General features: G+C 45.4%; 1 protein-coding gene across 1 annotated transcript in view; it reads left to right on the forward strand.

Moving 5' to 3' along the window:
* LOC144756162 (E3 ubiquitin-protein ligase TRIM39-like) overlaps nt 1-25144 on the forward strand; it is a 274405-nt gene that overhangs the window by 141987 nt on the left and 107274 nt on the right. Inside the window, exons 3-4 of the mRNA XM_078645741.1 lie at nt 4831-5061; nt 23685-23707. Of these exons, the coding sequence (XP_078501867.1) occupies nt 4831-5061; nt 23685-23707 (254 nt within the window). The remainder of the gene's footprint in view (nt 1-4830; nt 5062-23684; nt 23708-25144) is intronic.

Here is a 25144-nt window from a genome sequence, read left to right on the forward strand (position 1 = left end):
TGACGGGTTACTCTGATACCAGGGGTGATGCATAAACGCAGCAGTGGTGCCGTGAGGGGTATGCACCGCTGAAACACCCACTCCCTCGCATCGAGCAACCGGGGGCAAGCTCTAGCAGCGCACTGCCAAGTCAGCCGCTGTTCAGGGGGTTGAAGCGGGTCTGATTTCAGCCGTGGCGTGAGTCTGCCGCCGGCCCGGTCTGTGTAGGGGGTAAAGCGAGGCTGAGTCTGCGTCGCTGTAGACATCCACTAACCTTGCAGATCCAGTCTGTGTTTGGCTAGGATCATCGTGCTCTGGTCGGGATGGGAGGCTGAGACTACGTCGCTGAGGTCATCCACGCCCTCGCCGTCCCAGTCTGTGTCGGGGGTGACACACCGGCCGCTAGAAACGTCGTGCCCTGATCGGCATGGGGAGGCTGCAGACACCCATGGCCCCGCATCCGGTCATCAGGGGCAAACTCCAACCAGGGGCATATTCGTTGGCCGGTATTCGGGGGGATGATCGATCAGGACTCACTACAGCAGGGGCGTGAGTTAGCTGTAACCCCGGTCTGAGTCTGATTATGCTCCGGACGCTGATTTAGCTCCGGACGCTCGCTGAAAGCGTCGCACCTCGATTGGCAAGGAGAGGCTGAGTCTGTGTATATGAAGACGAAGGTCGGCTGCGATGGATTCACCCGTCTCGCCGATCACTCTGGTGACTGTGCCCAGGTAAGCGGCGTTATCTGGTACGCTCCCTACACAAGCTGTGCTTGATTCCGGTTACTCTTGGACAATATCAGTTCAAAGCCTGCCACTAACAGGGATATTCCGCATGAGGGATCCCAAGTGCTCGGAGCTCCTACAGAGAGCTCCTACCAGTCGGCCATTTTGTTGTCTTTATTTCCCAGTCTTAGGAATAAAGTTTGACACCACCCTATCCTTCAAACAACAATCCTTGGCAGTTGCAGGCACATGTTTTCATATCATAAAAAGTCTAAAGAAAGTCCTTGATTTGCTCCCCTACTCAGCTAGACAAACTGTTGCTGTTGCACTCATTACATCCCGACTGGACTACTGTAATAGCCTTTATGCAGGAACCAATAAATCAGTCATGCATAAGATTCAGATGGCCCAGCATGCCGCTGCTCGGCTGGTATTGAAGTGGCCTAGGAAATCTTCCGCTTCTGCTGCATTAGACACCTTGCATTGGCTGCCAGTTCACAAACGTGTTCTGTTTAAGGTCCTTAATATTACTTTTAGGGCCTTTAACGCACGTGGACCACAATATCTTCTAACTGGCTTTAAGCGCTTTGTTCCCTCCCGTAGCCTAAGATCATCCAACGCAAATTTGTTGACCATTCCAACTTTTAGACTGGTGTCTAAGGGAGGAAAATCACTGGCAGTTTTGGGATCAAAGGCATGGAATCAACTGCCACCTCAGCTCTGCCAGATTGCTTCTAAGTCGGTATTCAGGAAGTCCCTCAAAACCTGGATTTATATTGCTCCAGATATACTGTGCAAAACTCTAATCTGAAAACCTCAGTTCTACCTGTTATGAGCAGCAAACCAGTTTTTCCTCCTCTTCTGGTTTCCGAATAAGCACCAAGATGCTCCTTGGAGTGATAGTAGCGCTATACAAGTATGCACTTACATTACATAACATTCTGTAGAGGTGGTATCAGAGTAGAGAATTGCAAGTGGCATTTGCCTCTTAAGGCCTTACTTCCTCAGGCTTCTGAGAAACTTCACACAGTCTAGATAAATTTACACATCTGGAGCACAGCACCTTGACCTTCTTTCCTTTGGGTGAATATTATAGCTGCTCTATCAGGGCCACTTCCACAGTAAATTCACCAAAGTATAAGACCTTGAGTGACCTATGATCACTGCCCAGCCCTACCAGATGTATTGTAGCCCACCCTGACTTTGTGAAAGTTAGACTGACCGAGGTCTCGGAGTTTAACGCATGAAGATTTTGTATTCCAGCAGTACAGGAATAGGACTGTGGCAAGCAGTAGTTGCATAAAACAAAGCAATTCTCTTGTGTCTTCACCTGAGTTTGGAATGCAGCATGGAGTGGTAGAAGATAGAGTAGGCATGGCACTGCCTGCGTAGTTGGTGCAGGGGAAGGAGTGGGGTGCTTAACCACAATGATAAAGAGACTCCTCCCTACTGTGATTTAAGCTCCTTGATATGGAACGTGAAGGCCTTAGTTGTAACCTGCAAAACACACAAGATGATGGACGGAATGTTGCACAATTGCAAAACATTCACCCCCTGTCACAGATCTGGGTTTAATCCATTGTTATTTTGCTCACCACGCCACCCTAGTTCAGACATGGCCATATGCAAATCAATCTTGACCCTGTGCCTCATGGGATTATTCCAGCCCAAACTGCCAAGCCATGTCTTCCCTGGACTGGAATCCAGCATCCTAGGACCGGTTTTCGGCTATCAGCCGTTATTAGCCAGGATAGCTTGACTCCAGTGGCGTAGTGAGCACCGGTCCCACGTCTGGGCATACCCTTCCCACATAGGGCGAACAGCAAAACACACAAGATGGTGGACGGAATGTTGCACAATGGCAAAACATTGAAACTGGTCCTAGGATGCTTGTTTCCAATCCAGGGAGGACCTGGCTTGGCAGTTCGGGCTGGACTGTTCCCATGGGGCACAGGGTCAAGACTGATTTGCATATGGCTAGGTTCAAACTGGAATGGCATGGTGAGCAAACAAAACGATGGATTTAGGCCCAGATCTCTGTACTGGGGTGAATGTATGACATTGTTCTGCATTCTGTCCAACTGTTGTTTTTGCAATTGTCATGCCAAGTGGAACGGGTATGCTCTGACGTGAGTCCCGTGCTCTCCATGCCACTGGAATCAAGCTATCCTGGCTAATGAGGGCTGTAAGCCCGAAACCGGTCCTAGGATGCTTGTTTCCAGTCCAGGGAGGACCTGGCTTGGCAGTTCGGGCTGGACTGTTCCCATGGGGCACAGGATCAAGACTGATTTGCATATGGCTAGGTTTAAACTGGAATGGCACGGTGAGCAAAAAAACAATGGATTTAGGCCCAGATCTATGTACAGGGGTGAATGTATGACATTGTTCTGAATTCTGTCCATCAACTGTTGTTTTTGAGGTTGTAAGCTGAGCATGGAAAGAAAACGCACCCGCCCTTTTTTAAAGTGCAGGACGTATTAGATTTGTTAGTGCCTGCTTCAAGTAGCAAGTGCTCCGGTTAGTCTATTACATAGCTTTGCAGATTGATGTTGAGGGGATTAATATTGTACCTCATATGGTTAGAAATATTTTCTTTACTATGAGATCATCTGAGATCTCTGAGGTTTTGCCAGGCATGGATTTGTGCAAATGCAAAGGTTGTGCCATTTTTAGGAAACAGAGTCCATTCTTGAGTAAGTTTTTATTGTATTTGACATGTATTCAAAAGAGTGTATCAAGCGCAGTACTGCTGAGTTCTGAACTAGAAAGAATCTGATAGGAAGACAGGGACCCCTCTCTCTTCAATGGCCATAGGAGTACAGATGTGCTGTGGCATACGGGGGGATTTTGGACATCCTTTGTAATCAGAGAACATGGCGAGACTACAATACATGACACGCCTGGGGGAGTAGGTAGGGGGTGGTGGGGAGTTTGGTAGGTTGTATGTGATGTTTGGCTGCATTGTACTAGGACCTATGCTTGGATGACTGTAACAAAACTGTACTGAAAGAAGGGTAGGATCGGGTATGGTAGGAGTAGGGAGGTGGGGGGCACCCATACTGATATAAGAATCGCACAAGCACTTAATGACAAAAGTATAGATGAGAATGATACGGTTAGTGAAGAAGTGCAAATTATTTAGTGTAATGTAGCCTCAACTGGAATGAGACTTGTACAGAACTTTTAGTTTCAATGACGAATTGCCTAGTAAAATGTGTTTAGAAAAAAAAAGAGCAGTACTGCTGAGCATCATGTATGCTGATGAAAGCCAAATGTAGGTCTCCCTAAAAGGACTCTTTCCTTTTCCATTATTCGTACTCTTGTTAGATGACCCAGACAGCCTTTGCTTCAGACATTCTGTGGATAGGAAATCTCTCGCCAGACTTTCAGACCCAGCTCTAGTTCGATGCCAAATCATGGGATTTCAAGTGGCCAAGACCTTTCCTCCACAAACTAAAGACACTACAAATATTATCATCTCCCCCCACTTCCAAGCGGTGTCTCGTTAATGGTGACTTACAGTCTCTCCTCAATTGCACTCAGTGCTTCCACAACATGCCATCATAGGTTACACATGGAGTACATTTCTCTGCAAAGACATCTGCTGTCTCCAGCCCTGGCACCACATCTGTCTTCCGTATTCCAATCAGCAGAGGCTGAAGCTAAAGGTCCTTTATTGGCTACAAAGCAGCAGCATCTCCCATGTTCTGAATCTCTTCACCAAATAGACAACTTACCGCACCAGAAGATCAGCATCTGATCCCTGTGTTGCCACAGTGCAACTCAAGACAAATGGTCAGTGCTGTGACATAATTACAACTTACCCATAGAGATTTCTATTAAAGTTTGTAATAGTCATTCCATTCTCTCTGACTACAAACCTTTGCCTCTGCTCCACCAATACATCAAATAGTAGTACATGCAATATCAATGTGAGAAAAAACTACTTTTGTGTTTACTGCTGTTCAACTGGACACCCCTGTCTCCGGTGTGACATACATGGTGTCCCTCAATCACCCAGTGAATTACAAGCAAACCTATGTCCTCCTCGGAGTCAGTTGATAAGCCTATTGCATATTTCTGAGGTGGTAGCATTTTGAACATGTGATTTATTTTTATGTTGCAGGCCAAGTTTAAGAGCCAGAGAGAGCAAATCACTAATGAGTTTGAGAAGCTCCATCAGTTTTTGGAGCAGGAAAAATGTAGTCACCTCAGCAACCTAGAGGAGGAAGAGAAGAAACGCCTGCAGCGCATCAAGGAGACCGTAACAAAATTAGAAAAACAGCAATTTGTCCTAAGAAGTTGGATTACCGAGATTGAATTGAAGTGTCAGCAGCAGGACTTGGAGATATTGAAGGTAAGAAAAGGTTATAAATCCAGAGAACAAGAGGATCAGCAAACCATAATTAGTGCAAGAAAGTACCAATATTGTAAAACGGATCTAGTGGGAGCAATGTATGCTTCCGCAACTCTCTGAAACCACTACAAAAAAAATACACAACTAAATATGTGGGTTATAAGTAAACCCAGTGAAAAGGGACTGGGATACGAGATAAAACAGACACAGGATTTCAACACTGTGACTTGTATCGTTGTTGGGAACTGTCTTCAACTGGAGGAGCGTTGAATTCTGAAGATGAGGAAGTCTTTTGCAATTTTATCAAGACTGTTACAGCACCTAATATGTTATATGGTATACCTTTAAACAGCCCATATCTCCAGAAAATGAAACTCTTGATCTGATTTACGTTTAGGCAGACTGGGGATTCTCCTGCAGCCTGGCGGAGGATACTCTGCCCACCAAATCTAGACATGACTGCCTAGATGTAGGTCATGTTGAAAGCATTGGAGGGACCCACTGTCACAGCATTTCCTGTCAATGCTTTTTCAAATTTAAGTTTGCACGCCGCTCCCTCAATATGATGGAGCCATCCTTCAGACTTATTGATTTTTTTTATTTCCTCGAAAATGGGAGTTTCTTTTGTGGGGGGTTGGGATTCTCCCCATGCTATAAGAATTCTCTCCCATGGTGAGGAAAGCATAAAGCAGCTTCCACTACCCCTCACGGCCAGGGTTTTCCTGGCAGTGATGAGTAGTGAAAACTCACCTGTACATTGGCCCATCTAAATTAGATAGGTGGATATATATACACCTCCGATGGGCCTCACTTTTGTGGACCATCGGAGGTGCATAACTATGGCGGAGACAGAGTAGCCTCCATGTTTACACGAGTGGTCCATCCGCTTCAAAATCTGTCAGGTGTAGCGTCAGGGCTCCTGCACTGCAGAGTGAAGGTAGGCAACCGCACGTATCATCACGTGGACCTTGTCTGACCACCACGGTGGCTTCTGGGACTATCTTCTCTCAAGAATGTGTACTGAGTTATTTTTGACTTGTGGGAATAATTAGGGCTGCACCTGATCTTGATTTATGCTTCTGCTCGAACTACTAGGGGAACCAGCCATCAAGGAGTCATCCGGGGTGGAATTAAAAGGAGGGGGCTCGACAGATGTAAAGACACAATGGAGAATTGTAATCCGGATCACTGGGTTGTATATCAAGTTTTATTTTGTAGTATTTAATACTGCTGTATGATTGAAAGGTATTTTCTTTTCTTAAAAAAGAAGCACTGGGTTGCACATTGAAGTTACTGTGTCTCTTGATAGATAAGTTCTATGTTTGGGCGCTCCACACTGTTTCCCTGAGAAGCCTATGACTGGTCGCACTCTCTACCCTAAGAATCATGTGTAGAAAGGGTTGACTTGGCCCAGCAGAGCCCTTGTAGGATGGACCCCAGGACACCAGTGGCAGAGGACCTCAACGACTACAGTGAGACCCAGTAGCCACTGTCTCTGTGGCCTTCCTGAATGGTTCTGAAAACCTGTAACAGAGGCCTTTAAAAAGGATCTAGGTAAACAGTTTAATTGTTCAAATGCGAGGTCTGAGGCTCTTGAGGAATTCCTGTTCTTTCCCAGGACCAGCAATATCATATTGTGTAGACTGACATTGGGAGACGGAGACTGTGGCCTGCTTCTAGCACAACATCTAGCTAAAGCTGTGTTATCAGAATCAAGGTTCAGAACAAAATTACCATTCAGTTTACAAAGCAGTGCAATTATCCTGCCATAGCCTATCAACCAAGGTTTAATCCAGCAACAAATGGATAGATAGAAGATATATTAACATCGCATTCATGGTTTGCTTGCCTCCTACTCTAATCTACCTCACAATTTTTAAGATCCTTTACTACTGATGGACCACCTCCTGCAACACCTTACACACATAGGCAACATTTACATTAGTTTATACTGGATGGGGCATCTAGTTTAGTTAATCTAAGAAGTTATGTCACCCTTGCTCATTCCTTTGTTTGAAGCACAAAGCCTTTTCCCATAGAGTCATTGACTACGCCACTACAGTGATATTATCCTGTCCTGTTGACTATTAGGAACAATTCTAGACCAGATCATGCACTGGCAAGGAAACCTTTACGGAACAAAAAAGTAGCAAAAGTTGTTTAATGATTAACAGAGCACTCATTGATTCCAGAGCACCAGGCTTCAGGATTTTATAATGGTACTCCTCAATTCCCGGATCTAAAGATTCTGCTAGACCTTCAAAAATCCTGGGATTGATTTGCCTTTTAGCTGCTTTCAGGGCTGTGGGTAATTTTGAGTTTGCTAGCTCTTCTAGACAAATATCTGTTTTGACCTGCCTGCACATGTTTGTATTTCCACCATCTCATAATAATGGGGTCCCAAAAAGCAGTAGGACCTGGGTATAAAGTGATACATACAACAAATAATCCACACGAGTACTTGGGTAAAGCCTAATATATAAATCAATCCTGTAAAAGAACATTTTTCATTTCAAATCCAACAATAAATGTTATGTCAGTAGAGGGAAGAGCACTCAGAGGGATTACATCACGCAAAACAATACACTTGTACGCAAAACCAGAAAGTGAGAAACCTCAATATTCATATAAAGCTTTATATAGAAAGAGGTTATTCCTATAAGGGCAGCAGGGTGCCCAAAGGAAGTGCTTATGCATAGGTTGTCATAGATAAGCAAAGTATACTCAAATTAATTCCAAAATAACGCCTGTTCAGCCAATATTTGAAAACATTACAGAGTCGTTCCACTTTCTAGAGGTGACTGCTTCAGTCAATGTTTCCTGTCTGAGGACGGTCACTCTGATCCAGGCCGTAGAGAAAAATGTTGACGTTTCGGCCCCGAAGGGGTGGGGCAGTCAGAGCCTCGTACAAGTTCTTCTTCAGGACCGGGTGAAAAACTGAATAAGGGGGAGCAAATTATTGAACAAATAACGAATTAGAAACATTAAAAACCTAACTTACAAAAGTGTGTTGCTCACCTATTAGTAGGTCCAAAATGCAACGTATACCAAATACAGATTGGGGCTGTTTTGATGAGTAGTTTGTACCTGTGGATTTAATGCCATTATTTCAATATAGGTGCATTGAGAGGCTTCAATATTTTGTTTCAGGGTTTATTGGAATTGGGAATTGACCTTAAGGGCATTTCTTTGGTATACATTGCATGTTCACAAATAGAGGTGCGTGTTTTGAACATACCAGTAGGGGAGCCAGTGTTAATCCCTTTGGGCAATAGTATGATGATGTTTTCGATTGTTCTAGAGAGTTTTCCCAATCAGTCAGTTTTGGCATTGTTCACTGCTGGAACCAAGGTGAGATCTGGCAGCAGGGGGATAGAGCTTGTATATATAAATGCACACACTTTTGTAAGTTAGGTTTTTAATGTTGCTAATTTGTTATTTGTTCTAAAGGTTGCTCCCCCATATTCAGTTGTTCACCCTGTCCTAATGAAGACTACGTATGAGGCTCTAACTGCCCCCCAACCTTTATGTTCAGGTCAAAACGTAAACCTCTTTCTCTACGGCCTAGATCAGATTTATCTTAACAGAGAGACAATATTGATTGAAGCTTTCATGTTTTTAGATCTTGTCTGACCAGGCCTTATTTTGAAATTAATTTCAGTTTATTTTGCTGCTGTCTTCTCTCATATCTATAACAACCTATGCAAGAGCATTTCATTTTCTTTGGGCACCTGTTGCACATATTGGAGCAACCACTTTGTATATAATGCCTTTTATGTTTATTGATGTTTCCTAGCGGACCGGATAATATCACCGTAGTCAATGACTCTGAGAAAAGGCATTGTGCTACAAACAAATGAATGAGCAAGGGTGACATAACTTCTTAGATGAACTCAACTAGATGCCCCATCCAGTATAAACCAATGTCAAAGTTGTCTGTGTGTTGAGGTGCTGGAGGAGGAGACCCATCAGATGTTTCCTAAATACAGTGTTTTCTTGTTTTGCATTAAAGTGTATTGTTTTGTGTAATGTAATCTCTCCATGTGCTCTTTCCTCTACTGACATCACATTTTTTTTGATAAACAAATTCTGTTTTTATTGTTTTGACAAAATAAAGTAAATACACCAGCCTTACAGTCTGACGCCATAAAATTCCAGAACTTAGAAAAAGAAATCAGCAAAACAAGATTTACAGACATTAGTAAAAATACATGAATATAAAATTGGACATTCCCTTTATGAATACGCCACCTCCCCCATCCATTTCCCCCAAACCCTATGATACTTCCTAGGACACCCACAAGCCTCATACATAAACTTCTCCTGCGTGGCACGCCTATCCACCCCAGTCCTCAATCGTCCAACACTCAGAGGTTCGGAGAGCTTCCAGGAGGCTGCAAGGTCTCTTTTTTTGCAACCACCATTGCTGTAGTGTAAAACAACTTTTAGTTCCGAGACCTATCCAGACCATCAGTGATACCCAGGATCATGTGCCTTGGGTCATGGGGGACCGCCCACCCCAAATCCTCAGTGAGTTCCTCCTCAATCTCCCCCCAGAACTGCTCCAAGCTGCGACATACCCATATAATATGGAAAAAGTCTGCGGGCTCGTGAACGCACCTGGCAAAAGCAGAGGTTGGGCTACGTTCTGCCCGTTGAAGGTGCATCGGGGTGAGATATGCAGCATGTAAATAATATAGTTGCACTAAGCGCAATCTAGCAGAGGCCATGACCATCCTAGAAGCCATAAGGTTGTCACGCCAATCCTCCTCGTCCAGGGTGCCCACCCAACCCTCCCATTGAGCCCGCAGTCGGTCCAAGGAAGAGGGCATTGTTGATCAGTGTACGATTGATGCAGCAGATACCACCCCTCCCCAGGTCAGCGAACATTATCTGAGCCTCAGGCGAGCTGTGGGCAGGAAGACGTGTGCCAATCGTAAGGTGGGTGTGGGCGTGGCATAACTGGACAAACCTATAGTATTGTGACTGGTGTAAGGAGTACCTGCTTTGAAGGTCACCGAAGGTCTGCATGTGATTCCCCCACCTACACATCGCCTAGCTGTGAAATGCCTATCACAGTTCTAAAACCCTGCAATGCATTGACTTCTTTGAGCCAGGTCCGCTGCCACAAGGGTGTACATTGGGTCAGTGTGTGCGTCCATTTGGTATGTCACAATGCAGCCCGCCAGGCCAATAACACAGAACGTGTTACCTCTGGCAAGTGGGAGGGAATAGGGTCCCCATATAGCATAGCCTGAATCCTGGCGAAGCCCGATTCAACGACCTTGAGCATGTATGCCTGGTCCAACCAACCCCTGTTGAACCAATCATGTATGGAGAGATTATAAATAGAGGTGACACACCTAAGGCAAATCCATCGGCGCTCGGCCCCCCTGCTGGTGTCTCCTCCCATTTCAGGCCAACTAAAAGCTACTCGAGGCATGATCTTTCTAAAATAAACTCTGACTAAAATTGCCCCAGCCTTTTCCTTAGTTGTGCCTGTAATGATTCCCCACAGGGCTGCCCTGAATGTAAACTAACCCTGGCAAATGTCAAAGTGAGCTTGTTTGAAGCTTCCACGTTCTCCATTGATAGGTCCCAAACAACTTGCAGACTTCGCATTGCACTGTTATCAATGATCGTTCTCTTATAAAATATATATTTGAATTTTCTGACTTCGAAGAAGCACATTATATTGATCTAACGTTTGTTATGGAGACCTCGGCCGACGCTTCGTTGGACCCATACCTGGTTGCCGCAATTGTGGCTATTTTTTCCCTCGGAAGAAAGTATCAGGTGGGGAAAAGAGGCGGGGGTTTAGGGATAGTTTTTCGCCACAATTTGAGAGCAATTTGTAAATAGAGTCCATCAAGATTTGAATTTGAAGCTTTTGCTTTTAAAAGTGAACTCAAATACACCTATACATTTAATGGTCTCCTTATATATCGCCCTCCCGGCCCAAGTGCTAGCTTCACCCAAGCTCTTAGCCAACTCCTAGAATCAAATATCAACTCTCAGGATTTCTCAGTACTTGGTGATTTTATTTTCCAACTGTACAACATGTCGGACAAAGACACAAGTGACCTGATGGACTTAATGACCAGCCTGTGCCTTGAGCAAATTGTCAGAGGTACCTCTGGCGCGCCTGAGGCAGCCCGTCTGCGCCCGGTCCGCGCTCAGGGCCAGGACCCCTGGACCTTTGGTTGCAGAACGCTGGTTTTACACTAGTGTGACCATGAGGAAACTGGACCCATTAAGGGGGATGGCATGCTGTCCCAGATTTCTGCCTTGTGTAAACCCTGCTGCCTTGGCAAAATCTTGTAATAACTGCCACTGCCCATTCCCCCACATCCTGGCACTTTCGTGTAATTTTCCCTTCAGTGTTAAAGAGTACTTGGGGAAACCGACAACTGTGCCTAGGTTTAACTGTCTTCTTTTGAATGCCAGATCACTTGCTAAAACAGTGTGGAATGCGCAAAGTTTTTAGAGGAACACCAAGATGTCATTCATTACAGAATCCTGGACAGACAGCACCTCCGGGGCAGACATTGTTAAAGCTTCTCCCCCAGACTTTCTTTGCCACATGTTGGACAGACCATTACGGAAAGGGGGAAGGCTGACTGTTATTTATCGTAAGAGCCTAGTGCAATAATTCAAGACTGCATCCAATACAACCTGTAAGGCCTTGTCAGTTAGTGTTCGATTCGCGCCACATGAAATTTTAAAGCCATGCTTGTCTACTGGCCCTCTGGCCCCAAAGGCGCTTTCTTGGATGCCATTGGGTCACTGTTGGAGGAGGGGCTATGCACCAAAACCTTCACAATTCTGGGAGACTTTCATTTTTACCTTGAGGATGCCGCTGACCCAGATACCTCAAGACTGACACAAATTATGATGGGAGGTGACCTTGTGCAACGGGTAGAATGCCCGACAAACGCGGACAGTCATACCCTGGATGGAAATTTGACCAATTCCGCCAGTCTGTCCGTATCGGATGTACTGCCACTTCCCTGAACAGATCATGCTGCCATCATTTTCACTAACTTTCAGACCCCACTTAAACTATCCAAACCAAAGCTCAAGGAAAGGTAGCCATTCAGGCTTGGAAAAACATTGACAGTCATCCTAGATAAGGCCTTGATAGACTCGGCCCCATATCTCCCTAGTAATATAGAGGAGGCCACGGTGGCCTACTTGAACTGGATCAATGCCTGTAATAAACTGCCTGTAATAAATTGGGCCCAGTTAAATGGTGCACCCCAGACGAGGTCTTCCCTCTGCCCCCTGGTTTACTCATAACTTACAGGAGCATAAAACAGACTGTAAAAGGCTGGAGCAGGTCTGGAGGAACGGGTACAGCCTGGCCAATAAGGATTTATATAGAACAAGTCTCACAATTTACAAAAAATTACTTCAGGAAGCAAACAAGCATTTACAATGCAATGGTTTCGCCTTTGGAAAAGTTAGAGTTATTGGCATTGTATATGCCAAAATTTGTATTTATGTTTTTGTTTCTAAAACAGATAAGTAAATGACATTGTCATTTACATTGCCATTACCTTTTTTTTGCAGTCACTTGGCACTCTCTAGCACTCCCTAGTACTCTTTATGCACTCTGCATTTCTTATGCACTCTGCATTTCATATGCACTCCCTGTGCACTCTGCACTCCCTATGCAGCACTCTGTATGCACTCTGTACTCTATATGCACCCTGCACGCTCCACTTCCTATGCACTCCCCATGCACTCTGCACTTTTTATGCAGCACTCTGTATGCACTGTGCACTTTGTATGCACTCCACACTTCCTATGCACTCTGCACTCCCTATGCACTCTGCACTTATCATGCACTCCCTATGCACTCCCTATGCACTCTGCACTCCCTATGCAGCACTTTGCATAGAGAGTGCAGAGTGCATAGAGAGTGCAGAGTGCCTAAAGAGTGCAGAGTGCACTCCCTATGCACTCTGCACTCCCTATGCACTCTGCACTCCCTATGCACTCTGCACTCCCTATGCACTCTGCACTCCCTATGCACTCTGCACTCCCTATGCACTCTGCACTCCCTATGCACTCTGCACTCCCTATGCACTCTGTATGCATTCTGCATTACCTATGCACTGTGCACTCTGCACTTCTTATGCACTCTGCACTCCCTATGCACTCTCTGCATTCCTTATGCACTCTGCACTTCCTATGCACTTTGCACTCTCTATACACTCTGCACTCCCTATGTACTCTCTCTGCACTTTGCACTGTCTATGCACTCCCTATGCACTCTGCATTACCTATGCACTCTCTATGCACTTTGCACTCCTTATGCACTCTGCACTCTCTCTGCACTCTTTATACATTCTGCACTTTTTATGCACTCTCTCTCTGCACTCTCTATGCACTCTGCACTCCTTATGCACTCTGCACTGTGTATGCACTCCCTATGCACTCTGCATTCCCTATGCACTCTGCACTTTGTATACATCCCCTATGCACTTTGTATGCACTCTTTATGCACTCTCTCTGGACTCTGCTTCCCTATGTACTCTGCACTGCCTATGCACTTTGCACCCTCTATGCACTCTGCACGCACTCTGCACTCTATGCACTCTGCACTCCCCCTGCTCTATGCACTCCCTACTCTGCACTCCCTTTGTGAAAGTTTGAGCTTTTGATAAATGGTGTTTTGTATCTTCATTGAATTATGTGTAAAACGTTGATGTGTTTTACTTTACACAGAAATCTGGAGTGCATGTATAATGCAATTATTTGCAGAGAGAGGGAAGGGATGAAAGAGGCCAGGAGTAAGAAAGCTCAAAAGGAAGCGAGTGCAGGATAGAGAGGGAGGGCAGGAGGGAAGGAATAGACGCAGGAGAGAGGGAGGGCATAAAGGAGTGTGAGGGCATGAGGGAAGGTAGGAAAGTGTGAGAAAGGCAGAAAGGAGAGGGCGGCAGGTAAGAGAGGGAGGGCGGAAAGGAGAAGGAGGGCTAGAGGAGGAGAGAGAGGGAGATGGAGGACAGGAAGGTGAAAGAAAGAGGTGGAAAAGGGAGGGCAGTAGAGACTAAGAAGGCAGAAGAGAGAGATAACAGAAGAGAGAAGGGCAGAGGTAATAGAGTGAGAGAAGGCAGAAGAGATAGGGAGGGCAGGAAAGAATAGAGCAGGAAGGAGGGCAGAAGCGAGAGAGTGTTGAAAGAAAAGATAAGGAGTGCGGGATAGAAAGTGAGGAGAAAATGTAGATGGAGAGTGAAAGGCAGGAGTGTGAGAGATGTAGAGGGAGGGTGAAAGGAAGTGAGATTGAAACAAAGGAGAGAGAAAAAAAGAGATTGAGGACAATAAAGTGAAAGAGCAGAAGAGAGGTGGAAAGGGAGAGAGTGGGAGAGAGGGAAAGGGAGGGAGTGAGAAGGAAGGATGTAGGGCAAGAAAGAGGGTAGAAGGGAGAGAGGGGGCAGGTATTAGTGTAGTAATGTAGACAGAAAGAGGAAAAAAATGTGTGAAAAAGTTGACAGTGCCTCAGGAAAGCAACACCATTGGAGTTTGCAGATTTGTTGTCACCTGCACTCACTTTCTCATCATAAGCACTGGTCAACTTATAGCCTCTACACATGCCCTTTTAAACATGCACTATTTGCACTTGATCTCTCTGTACTTGCCCTGTATGGAAAACACCCTCTCTGCACACGCCCTCTTTACTCATGCCTTCTCTTCACTTGCCCTCTCTACACATGGACCTGTGCAGAGAGATCATATGGAGAGAGGCATGTAAAGAGAGGCCGTGTGTAGAGAGGCTGTGTGCAGTGATAGCGCATGTTGAGAGGGCATATGCAAAGAGGAGAGGACAGGATACAGAGGTAGTGCAGGAATAAGAAAGTGCAAGAAGTAGTGGGAGGGCAGAAAAGAGTGGGAGAGCAAGAGAGAGGGCAGAAATAAAAGGGAAGGGATGAAAGAGGCCAGGAGTAAGAAAGAAGAAAGGTCAAAAGGACGCGAGGCGCCCAGCTCACCTCACCATACACAGGGGTCTCAGAGCACACACTCGCACGTTTATCTACGCCTGATGGGTCAAGTAAGGGCACACCCCATGATGGGGACTCGTTGGGTGGATTGCGTTCTGCTGACGTCACTCTCCGGGTTGCTGACCGCTCTCCAGCATTGCTTGCGTCACCCTAGTCCCTGTGGCCTGCAGTCCGCTTAAGATGCGGCTCCAAGGTCAATTCACCAAAATGCCTGGGGTAGCGGAAGTGCCTTTACATTCCACTTGACCTTCACTTACACATACATATTTATACATATACAAACACACACTCTGCCTACTCATTTACACTCTTACATAAACACACTTAAAACTGCCAGCACGCACACAACATACATATATATAAAAGCATTTTTCCCCTTACCTCAGCTGCGAGGGAAAAGCATTCACCAGCTATAAATATGGGGTCGTTGGAGCCCCCCTCTGGGGCTCGACGTCCTGAAAAATGGCCCCTCTGAGCCTCAACAGGCTCTCTTCAGCGTTGGGGCGACCCACTGCCATCCGGGGCCGCCCTGACTCTCCATTTACTTCACCAAATGCCCCCCAGAGCCTCTCAGGGCTCTAAATACAAAAAAATGGGGCGGGGAGCCTCTCCGGGCTCTGTGCACGTTGGGGCGACCCACTGCCAACCGGGGCCGCCCTTGAAGCCCTCGTGGCTTCACACACCCAAGGAACGCGAGCTCGCGCTACTGCGGGGGAGGGGCGGACACCGGCAATGTGTCCCGGCGCCCCTCCCTTTCGTCGGCTCACTCACCGGCCGGCGGCTCTCTCTTCACTCGGGGCTCTCCCTCCAGTCGGGGAGCCTCACGGGGGGGGGCAGGCACCGGCAATGTGCTTCGCGCCCCCTCCGCTCGCTTCTGAAGGCCGCTCCTCTCGCTGCAGGGCTCCCTCCGCTCACGGGGGCACTGCAGTCCAGCTGCCATCACTCTTCCTCCTCTTCTCCCCGGACCCGGCGGTGATTACCCGGCACTTCGGAGATTCCCTCGGCGAGGACGGGGTCGAACGGCTGACTCTGCTTCCGGATCCTCGCTGGGGCGGCTCCACTGCTGCGGCCCAATCCGGTCGCGGCTCCTGCGTCGAGCCATCATACACGCCCAGCTTCTGCGGGCAAGGCATCGAATCAGAGCGCGGCTCTCGGGACAGGCCTACTGCAAACGGCCAATCAGAGCGCGCCTCCTGTCAACAGAGGACCAATCAGGTCGCGGCCCCTTCGTTTCTCTCGCTTCAGCTTCTGATCACTTTCAGGCCCCCGGGCCGCAGCGGTGAGAACACGGGGCAATGCCGGGTGGGCACCGGCTCTTCAGTTAGTTAACAATCGAGGTGGCCACTCGATCGGGCCATAACAGGACAGCGAGGAGGGGGGAGGGGGGACGGCGGGAGGAGGGACACAAGGCAGGACAGCAGCAGAGGGGGCGGGAATGGACAGCGCATCTGAAATCACTTTCAGTGAAAGGGGAGGGAACGGAAAAAACTTAACTCCGCCCAGGGAAAAAATCTCGGGAACGCCCCCGAATCTGGTCCGGCCTTGACGGACAGATCCGGCACTCAATGGCTAGCCTCCATTTATGGAGCTAGCCAATGAGAGCCGGGGGACGTTCCCGAACTCCTTATAGTCAACAAAGGATTTCACCTGCGCTGAAAACCTGCGCAGAGCGCAGCCTTTCGGCAGGCGAAACCCAAAAAGGCCTATTTTTCAGAACAGATCACAGAAGCGAAGTCCTCGGCGAAAGAACTCTTCAGAACGGTGACCAATCTCATGAGCTCCCCTAAACCGATCACTCACAGCATTCCAGCTTTCTGTGAGGCCCTGGCGTCGTTTTTCCTGAAGAAAATAGAGGTTATCTTCTCGTCATTCATTAATCAACCGGGTGAGGCCACGGATTTGGCAGTCGGGACAAAGCTGATCAATAATTCTCCCACGTTTAAACGTTTCACCCCTTTGGAGACCAAGGAGGTTATCAATCTGCTGATCGGATGCCGTTCTGGCGCCCCTGCCGCCCCTTGTCCGGCAGCACTAATTAAAAACTCCCCGGAGGTTATTGCGAACACCCTTACCCCTTTACTGAACCTCATATTGGAGGCAGGTCATTATCCTATAGCTTAGAAAACTGCCACTGATTAAAAAAAATAATAATAATTTGGTGCCTAGTGATCCCAGCAGCTACAGACCCATCACCAGCAAAAGTCCTGGAGAAAGCTATGAACATACAACCAAGTCTGTTCTTCGAGAACAAGATTACATTGGATCCTTCTCAGTATGGGTTCCGCGCAGGACACACCACCGAGCTAGCATTGATTAAAGCCACAGAGGAAGTCCATGTGGCTGTGGACCAGGGGGGCTCAGCTTTCTTGATCATGCTAGTTCTATCATCAGCCTTCGTTTCGGTCCACCACAATGTGTTGATGGGCCATTTATCGAAGGCGGGGGTTCAGGGAGGGGCCTGGAACCTGTTGAAATCATTTCTGACCAACAGAGTACAAACGATGGACCTAGCAGAGGACTGATCAAAACCATTCTCCCTTCCCTGTGGAGTGCCGCAGGGGTCCTCCCTCAGTTCAACACTTTTTAATATTTATGTGAGTTCTCTGGCTGCCCTCATACCATCCTTTGGGCTACTATTAACTTCCTATGCAGACGATGCACAAATCGAGCTGTCCCTCCAGCGGGGCAAAGAAGCAGATAAGGCCTCTAGTTGTCACGACTGCATGTTGGAAGTTACTGGTTGGATGTCTGCCAATTGCCTGAAGTTGAATGCAGGCAAAACAGAGGTGATCATATTTGGAAACAACCCCAACCTCTTGTCCCCGGCATGGTGACCTAGTGAAATGAGCAACCCCCCTTTTTGAAAGTTAAGAACCTGGGGGTGATCATGGACAACTCACTCACATTTGGTAACCAGGTCAGCGGGGTGGTATCAACAAGTTTTTTCATCCTGAGAACCCTGAGGATAATAAAATTCTTCCTCACCGAAGAAAGTTTCAGAACAGTTGTCTCTGCTCTCCTTTTGTCCCGTCTGGACTATTGTAACAGCTTGTACCTGACGATTCATAAGAAACACCTTAACACAGATGTTGCAGAAGGCTGCGGCCAGGTTGCTTACGGGCACTCCTAGGTTTATGTCGGTTAGAATCGGCTTATGTTCTTGTCATTGGCTGCAGATAAAACAAAGAGCCCAGTTTAAAGCTCTCTGTACGGTTTTGAAGTCCCTGATGGGGATTGGCCCAGAAGACCTAAAAAGTGCATTCAATGGTATGTCCCGGGGAGAATGCTTCGATCAATGGATGCAAAGCTGGTGATCGTACCCAGAGCTAAAAAAGCAAATTGGGGCGGAAGGAGCTTTGTCCAAGGAGCCACCAGTGCCTGGAAAGACCTTCCTTTACATCTAAGGACTGCTATAGAGCTCCTCTCGTTCAGGAAAGGTCTGAAGACTTGGTTGTTTTCAGTTTGATCTTAGTCTGTGCTCAGGGGGTGGGTTCCAGTTACAGTGCTCAGTGCCAGGACACCCTTGGGTAACCGCACGCTTTACAAGCCTATATAACATAACATAACATACCTCCCACATGGTAGGGCACTTGTTCAGTGGTATTTTTACGGACAATCTGTTTCTTAATTTTACTGGGTCAGTTCAGGTCTCTTCTAATCACTCAGCTATTTTGTTTGATCTTTCCCCTCTGAAGGTTTACTCTTAGGTGAACACCTCAAGATGGCAACGGGCTGGGGCGTATTATGCGGTGCATGGCAAAGGGGACAAGCGAACAGCAGCGTTTAATACCCATTCAGAGGGTATTATTTGGACACCGGGGTCAACTGACAATATGGTCCTGGGACAATGCTGACTTGGGACAATCTGCTCTCTAGGATCAATATCTGCATTGTCACCATGGCAGTCTATAGAGGACTAATTTCTGATGATCAGGTTTCCATTCACAACCCCTCTTCAGTTTCACTCTCGCCAAGAGGACTGTAGACCAGAATGATGGGTTGTCCCTCAACTCGAAAGCTTTTAGAACTGTCCCTTGCCCCTCTGATCTTCCTAATCTTGATCTGGGGGCGAGTTGGAAGACTAAGCGGTTGGTGTTTCCCAGTAACGCCGGGATGTTGATGGATCTACGACGATGCCCCCTAGGCTGATACCTGAATCTCTTCATACTTATAGCGGTACCCGAGCAACCCTGGTCGATGCCCAGTGGAGATGTCCCATGCAGCTATAGAAGAGTTTGGCTCGGGTTCACCCACGCAGCCGGCACCTACCCAGCTGGACATCTGACACGGTTTTCCTCGTCTCCCTGCAGTGTTTCCCCCCCTTCCTCCTCCTTCCTAGCGTCTTATCTATACTATACGTCAATTTCCCTTACTATTGTGTAATCTCATGTTTTTATACTGGGCGCCTGTAACTCATGTAATTATGTAACTTGTAAACCAATGATCCTCATGTAAAGCGCTTCAATACCTCCAGGTCTAGCCAGCGCTATATAAAACTTCTCAAATAAAATAAATAAAAATAAATAAATAAAATAAATCGCATAATAACTTCAGGGAAGAAGTATGTGCAACATTCATGGCATACTCTTGATGCCACTGAATTTAGGACCTTTCTTACAAAAAATAGGCCCCAGATCACGATGGATTTAGATATTGTAATTGAAGGTTATCATGCTGGTATTGATTCCGTAGTTAGTACCTTAGCGCCTCTAAAATAAGGCATGATTCCTAGAGATAGGCCATCTGAGCCTTGGTTCTGCGAGGAACTCAGGATTTAAAAACCATGGTGTCATCGCCAGGAGCACCGGAGGAGCCAGAATTATGCTATCACTGAGAGATAAATATATAGAAAAATTATCACAAAATACAAGGAACGGATTTCTAGTGCAAAAACCAGCTACTGTATATACAAAATAATTCATGAGTAAATTGCCCGAAAGAATTGGTTGCCACAGTCTAAAAGCTAACTGTACTTCCAGAGACAAAGAATGTATCTATCGGCCAAACCTGTAACGCCTTTGCATCCTTTTTTCAACACAAAGTTTGCGACATATACTATGCCATCTCCTTAAATCTAAATAATGGAGGAATGCCTGACAAAATCAGTAGCCCTCTTTCTGCCGTTAATATTACCAGGAGTAATCATGACATCTCCTCCTGGATTTGCTTTGTAATTCAGCCTCTCTAAGGGGCAGATGTATCATCATTGTATTTTTCAAGTCCCTAATAGCGAATTTGACTGATTCGCTATTAAGAACTCACAAAATGCAATGTATGTAGGTTTTGCATTTTAAATAGCGATTTCTACACATTCCTCATTTGGGACTGTCAAATAAATAATGGCTTCCCTTTTATTTCTACGGACCAAGTGGCCCATAGAAATGAATGGGAATTGCATGCGCAATTTGCGAGTACCCAATAGGTACTCATAAATTGCACATGCAATTTCAAGGGCGCTAGGGTGCCAAAAGGACACCCTGCTCCACCCCTGAATATGCTTGTGTGTACATGTGGCGCACATGTATGTGCGCCACATGGCACTTCGAAAAATACAAAAAAGTGCATCTTTCTAGGAAATCGCAAATTACCACCAACTTGACGTTGGTGGTAATTTGCTATTCCTTAAGGCCAAATCGCAAATTTTGGGTGCTTTCAGAATTGCATTTAAGGAATCGCAATTTGCGATTCCTTAAATGTATTTCCAAAATAGGGAATCACAAACTTTGCGATTCCTTATTTGCAATGGCCTTTTGGGATAATACATCCCAAAAGGCATTTTTCCCGTTCGCAAACAAGCCGATTCTGCGAATCGGCCTATTTGCAAACAGGAAAATCCTTGATACGTCTGACCCTAAATTCCTTGTCTCCTACCTCATATGAGCTGGAATTCAATGTTCTTGGCGCAGCCAAATCTAGCTTGCCTGCTGATTCTTGCCCTCCAAGAATTATTCGCTTGGCACCAGAAATCATACCACAACATCTTACAGAGGTTTTTAACTTGATTCTTAAGACTGGAGTCTTTGCAAAGCAATTAAAAAAAGCCTTTATCCTACTTGTTCAAAATAAAATCTCAGTCTGGATCCTCCAGATCCCAACAGCTATCGACCCGTCTCATATCTACACTTACCTGCAAAAATCATTGAAAACCGAATAAATCAAGAACTTGCCTCTTTTATTAACCGGAATCACCATCTCGATTTCAGGAGCTAGAATAGCATCGAACTGGCCCGGATTACCGATACTAAAGAGATCAGATGTGTGGTAGACAATGGAGGTAATGCCGCTCTGATTCTTTTAGACCTCTCTGCAGCGTTCAACACTGTCGACCACGGCTTGCTGATAGACCGTCTTCAAAACCTGGGCATTATTGGCTCAACTTCTTAAATAGTTTTTTACAGATAGAGAGCAAACTGTAGAAATAGGCAATCTGCTATCTACCTTTTTTCAACTACCATGTGGTGTGCCATAGAACTCTTTTCTTAGCCCTTCGCTTTTCAACTTGTATGTCACTCCCTTGGCACAACTACATAAATCCTTTAGATTTGCCATGGTGGTGTACGCTGATGACACCCAAATTATTGTCTCAGTTGCTAGTAACATTCACAACACAGCCACTAGATTGAAGCTAAGACTCTAGGAATACTCTTCGATTCATCCCTATCCTTCAAACACCAAGTTGATGCCATCACTTCAGGTACTTTGTTATGCATTGAAAATGCTTAGAAAATGTTTTCCTTTCTTACCTCGGGATGTGCAGAAAACCGTTGTCACAGCCCTATGCAAGGTCTCCTAGCTAGACTTCAAGTTTTATAGAACGCTTCTGCCTGTCTCTTGCTAAAACTTTCCAGACAGCAGTCAGTTAAACATGCTCTATCCTCTTTTCACTGGCTCCCCATGCAGAAGAGAATTGATTTTAACGCCTTGTTCATTGCCTTTAGGGCCTGACATAATGCCGGCCCTGAATATTTCAAGCACTGGTTTTGCTGGTACAATCCACAAAGAAACCTTTGCTCTTCCAATGCTAACCTGGTTAGGGTTCCATGTTTTTGGTTGTCTGGGTGGGGTGGCAGGAGCGTTGTCTCTTCCAATTACAAACTTTGGAACACCCTTCCTTCTCATCTAAAGAAATCACTCAATCTGCCCTCTTAAAGAAAAGCCCTTAAAACGTGGCTCTTCACTCTATAAATACTGTGATTAAGGATTTAGGTCTCTTTTTATCCATCTTTCCTTCTTAATCTTCTTCAATTGGCAGCATCTAGATGCCTTTGGTTATTAGTTTGTGGTTTATAAAGATCAAATCAAAACATGCTAAATTACTGAGATGTCATTGACTTTATGTACATAGAGAGTATCTAGTGGAGAAGTGTGGCTCACTAGTTAGAGGAGGCAGACCCGGGCGCTGAGATCAGACCCGGGACCAGGGTTCAATTCCCGATGCGGCAGGGTCTTGAGCCCAAAATGTCCACGGACTCTGTAATTCTCGCTTCGGTGCCTACTCGAATCACAGGTTCACACTCTGCAACTCTGGGCAATAGCTTGCTTAATCTCCACTACGGCCCCCCGCGGCGGGAAGCCTGGCTTTCACCTTGGGGATACCCAGTAGGGGCTATCTCACAGGGAAAAACCAGGACGGGTTCCCAATGCAAAGCGCTTTGAGACCTGGCGGTGATATTGCGCTATATAAAAACCCATCCATCCATCCATCCTATCTCAATTGACCTGTATTCCATTACCGTCAAAGGTTTTTTTTTTGTTTGCAGAATTTTATATAGCGCGAACTTGGCCCGAATCGGGAAAGAGAGAGCGCTTTACATAGCACCAGTTACGTTACATGTGGACACACATTAATTGTTTTGTTAGACACGGGGAGATTAAGTGATTTGCCCAGAATCCAAGGATGTTTAGCGTCGTTACTGAGACTCTAAACCAGGTCCCCAGGTCCGAGGTCGAGCGCCCTGTTCGTTATTCTTACTGTGAATCTTGTTCATGGGACCACAGCAAATGAAATGGAATGGTACAAGCTAGTAGTTTACCCTACTGACCATTGTTGCACAAACATTGAGTAGATTGGTTGCAGGCCAATCTGAAGATTTTTCACAGATGATTACCACAAAGGTATTGACCACTCCTACTGCAGAATTGTGAGCGGGACCACATGTAACGAAATTGGAGGATGTAAATATCTCATGCATTTAAGTCTGTAATCCTTTCCCGCTCCTGCGACCAGAGAAAGAGGTGCCCTGCTCCATATGGAGTCCCAAGGTCCTGCAGAAGCTGAGAAACTCATTATGCAACATTTAGAAATTACTCGGCCCCCACACAATCATCTACTCTTTATGTATGTGGTCTAGCCTTTTCTACAGGAAAGGACCATTTATCACTTTAGTTAGAGCTCCATTGGATTGAATCTATTCATGGGTTAATCAAGAAAATCTGTGCTTGATACTTTATCTGCCATGGTAAGTAATAAAAATATGTGTTCATTATTAACACATTTGTTTATATTTCTATATAGTTATTTGTAATTAGGAAACTTGTGAATAATGTATTTAAAATGTTAATTTTACTGTGAATGTAGACTATTGTCGCGTGTTAATCTGTTTGTGTTTCACTCCCCAGGATCCGAAGACCGTTTTGATCAGGTACCATTATCTTCTTTGGCAGCTCACCATATAAAAAATTAAAGAGGCGTCATTAAAATTACTTGTATGACACTGCAGTCTTTACGTATTTCTGCCCCTCCTACAAGCCCATTTTTCAATAGATCACTATTGCCTGATTAAATATCGGAATAGTTTTTTTATGGTCTTCTCCATCTTCTTATTCATTTCCCTTTTTCCATTTGTTTCCCATTAGTTTGTTTACTTTTCGTTTTATAAATTATAATGTTACTTTATTTTTTCACAGTTTTATTTTTCCTTTAATTTCATGCACTATTCTCTATTCTCTTAATGTGGCCAAAATCTTTCGCTTTGCATATTGTGTATATTTTTATTCTTTAAATTGTCTTTTTTGCCCTTCATTTATACTCCCTTCTTTTTCTTTGTTTCTAGTCAAACTTTTGCCTTTGTTTTTTCTTAAACTCTTTCTTTAATTTTTCTACATTAATATCCCCTTCTTGGATACGTTTTTCATCTTAATTTCGTTTTTATATTATAAAGCAATATTTTTAATATACATTGTATGGCTTACTGGGTTGAACGTTTGCTGCTGAACCATGCAGGGTACTAAAGATGCGCAGCCTCAGGCTTTCCTCCTCCTGGCACTGGGGGATTAAATAACATTGAAATGGGCTATAAAGCTAATTTTTACAGCATGTAGCAACATTTGAAGTGTGAAATGATGTGCTGTATAATGACAAGTTATTTATAGTAATATTAGTCGTTTTTCCTAACATACTTTTTCTCAACTGTTTTACTCTCAGCACATTGCTATATTATTTAGTCACATTTACTTAATAATATTATGTAACTTAGTAACCTAGTTAGTGTTGTACAGAGCAAGTGACAGATTGACTTTCCTCACCGTATACATTCTATGTCCCATTCTTCTCTTTGTTATGTAATGTAATGTAACGTGGATTGGTAGAGCGTGAATTTGAGACCCATGTGGGTGTCCAGGCACTCAGTAGGTGCACGCTTTGCAAGATTTCTCAGTTAAAGAGCCAGGGGGAGGACGTCGCAGGACTTCTACCTATCCAGGGCGGAGGGGGAGCAAGAAAATAACTTGCAAAAGACTAAATTAATGTTTTTTTAGATGCCATAAGAATCTCAAGTATAAATTCACTTTAGGCACTACCATACTACAGACGGTACAACCGTTCATCTATCTTGGGGTTGGAATCACTAACTTCCTCTCGTGGTCCCCCCCCCTGATCCTCAAAGTAGTTTGATCATCCCTCATACTTCTGTTGGTGTCTTCCCTCATACTTCTGTTGGCGTCTTCAAAATGCATGATCCTCCAAATTTCAATATTTTACAACAAAAGAGAGAGGTATTTAGGTAAGGGCAATCACCACTCCTAATGAGTGGTGGGTCCAGCCTCAGCGGGTGCCCTCAATAAGTGAGTGAAAACAAAGA

Source organism: Lissotriton helveticus, chromosome 5_1, assembly GCF_964261635.1.
Source record: "Lissotriton helveticus chromosome 5_1, aLisHel1.1, whole genome shotgun sequence".
Classification (NCBI taxonomy): domain Eukaryota; kingdom Metazoa; phylum Chordata; class Amphibia; order Caudata; family Salamandridae; genus Lissotriton; species Lissotriton helveticus.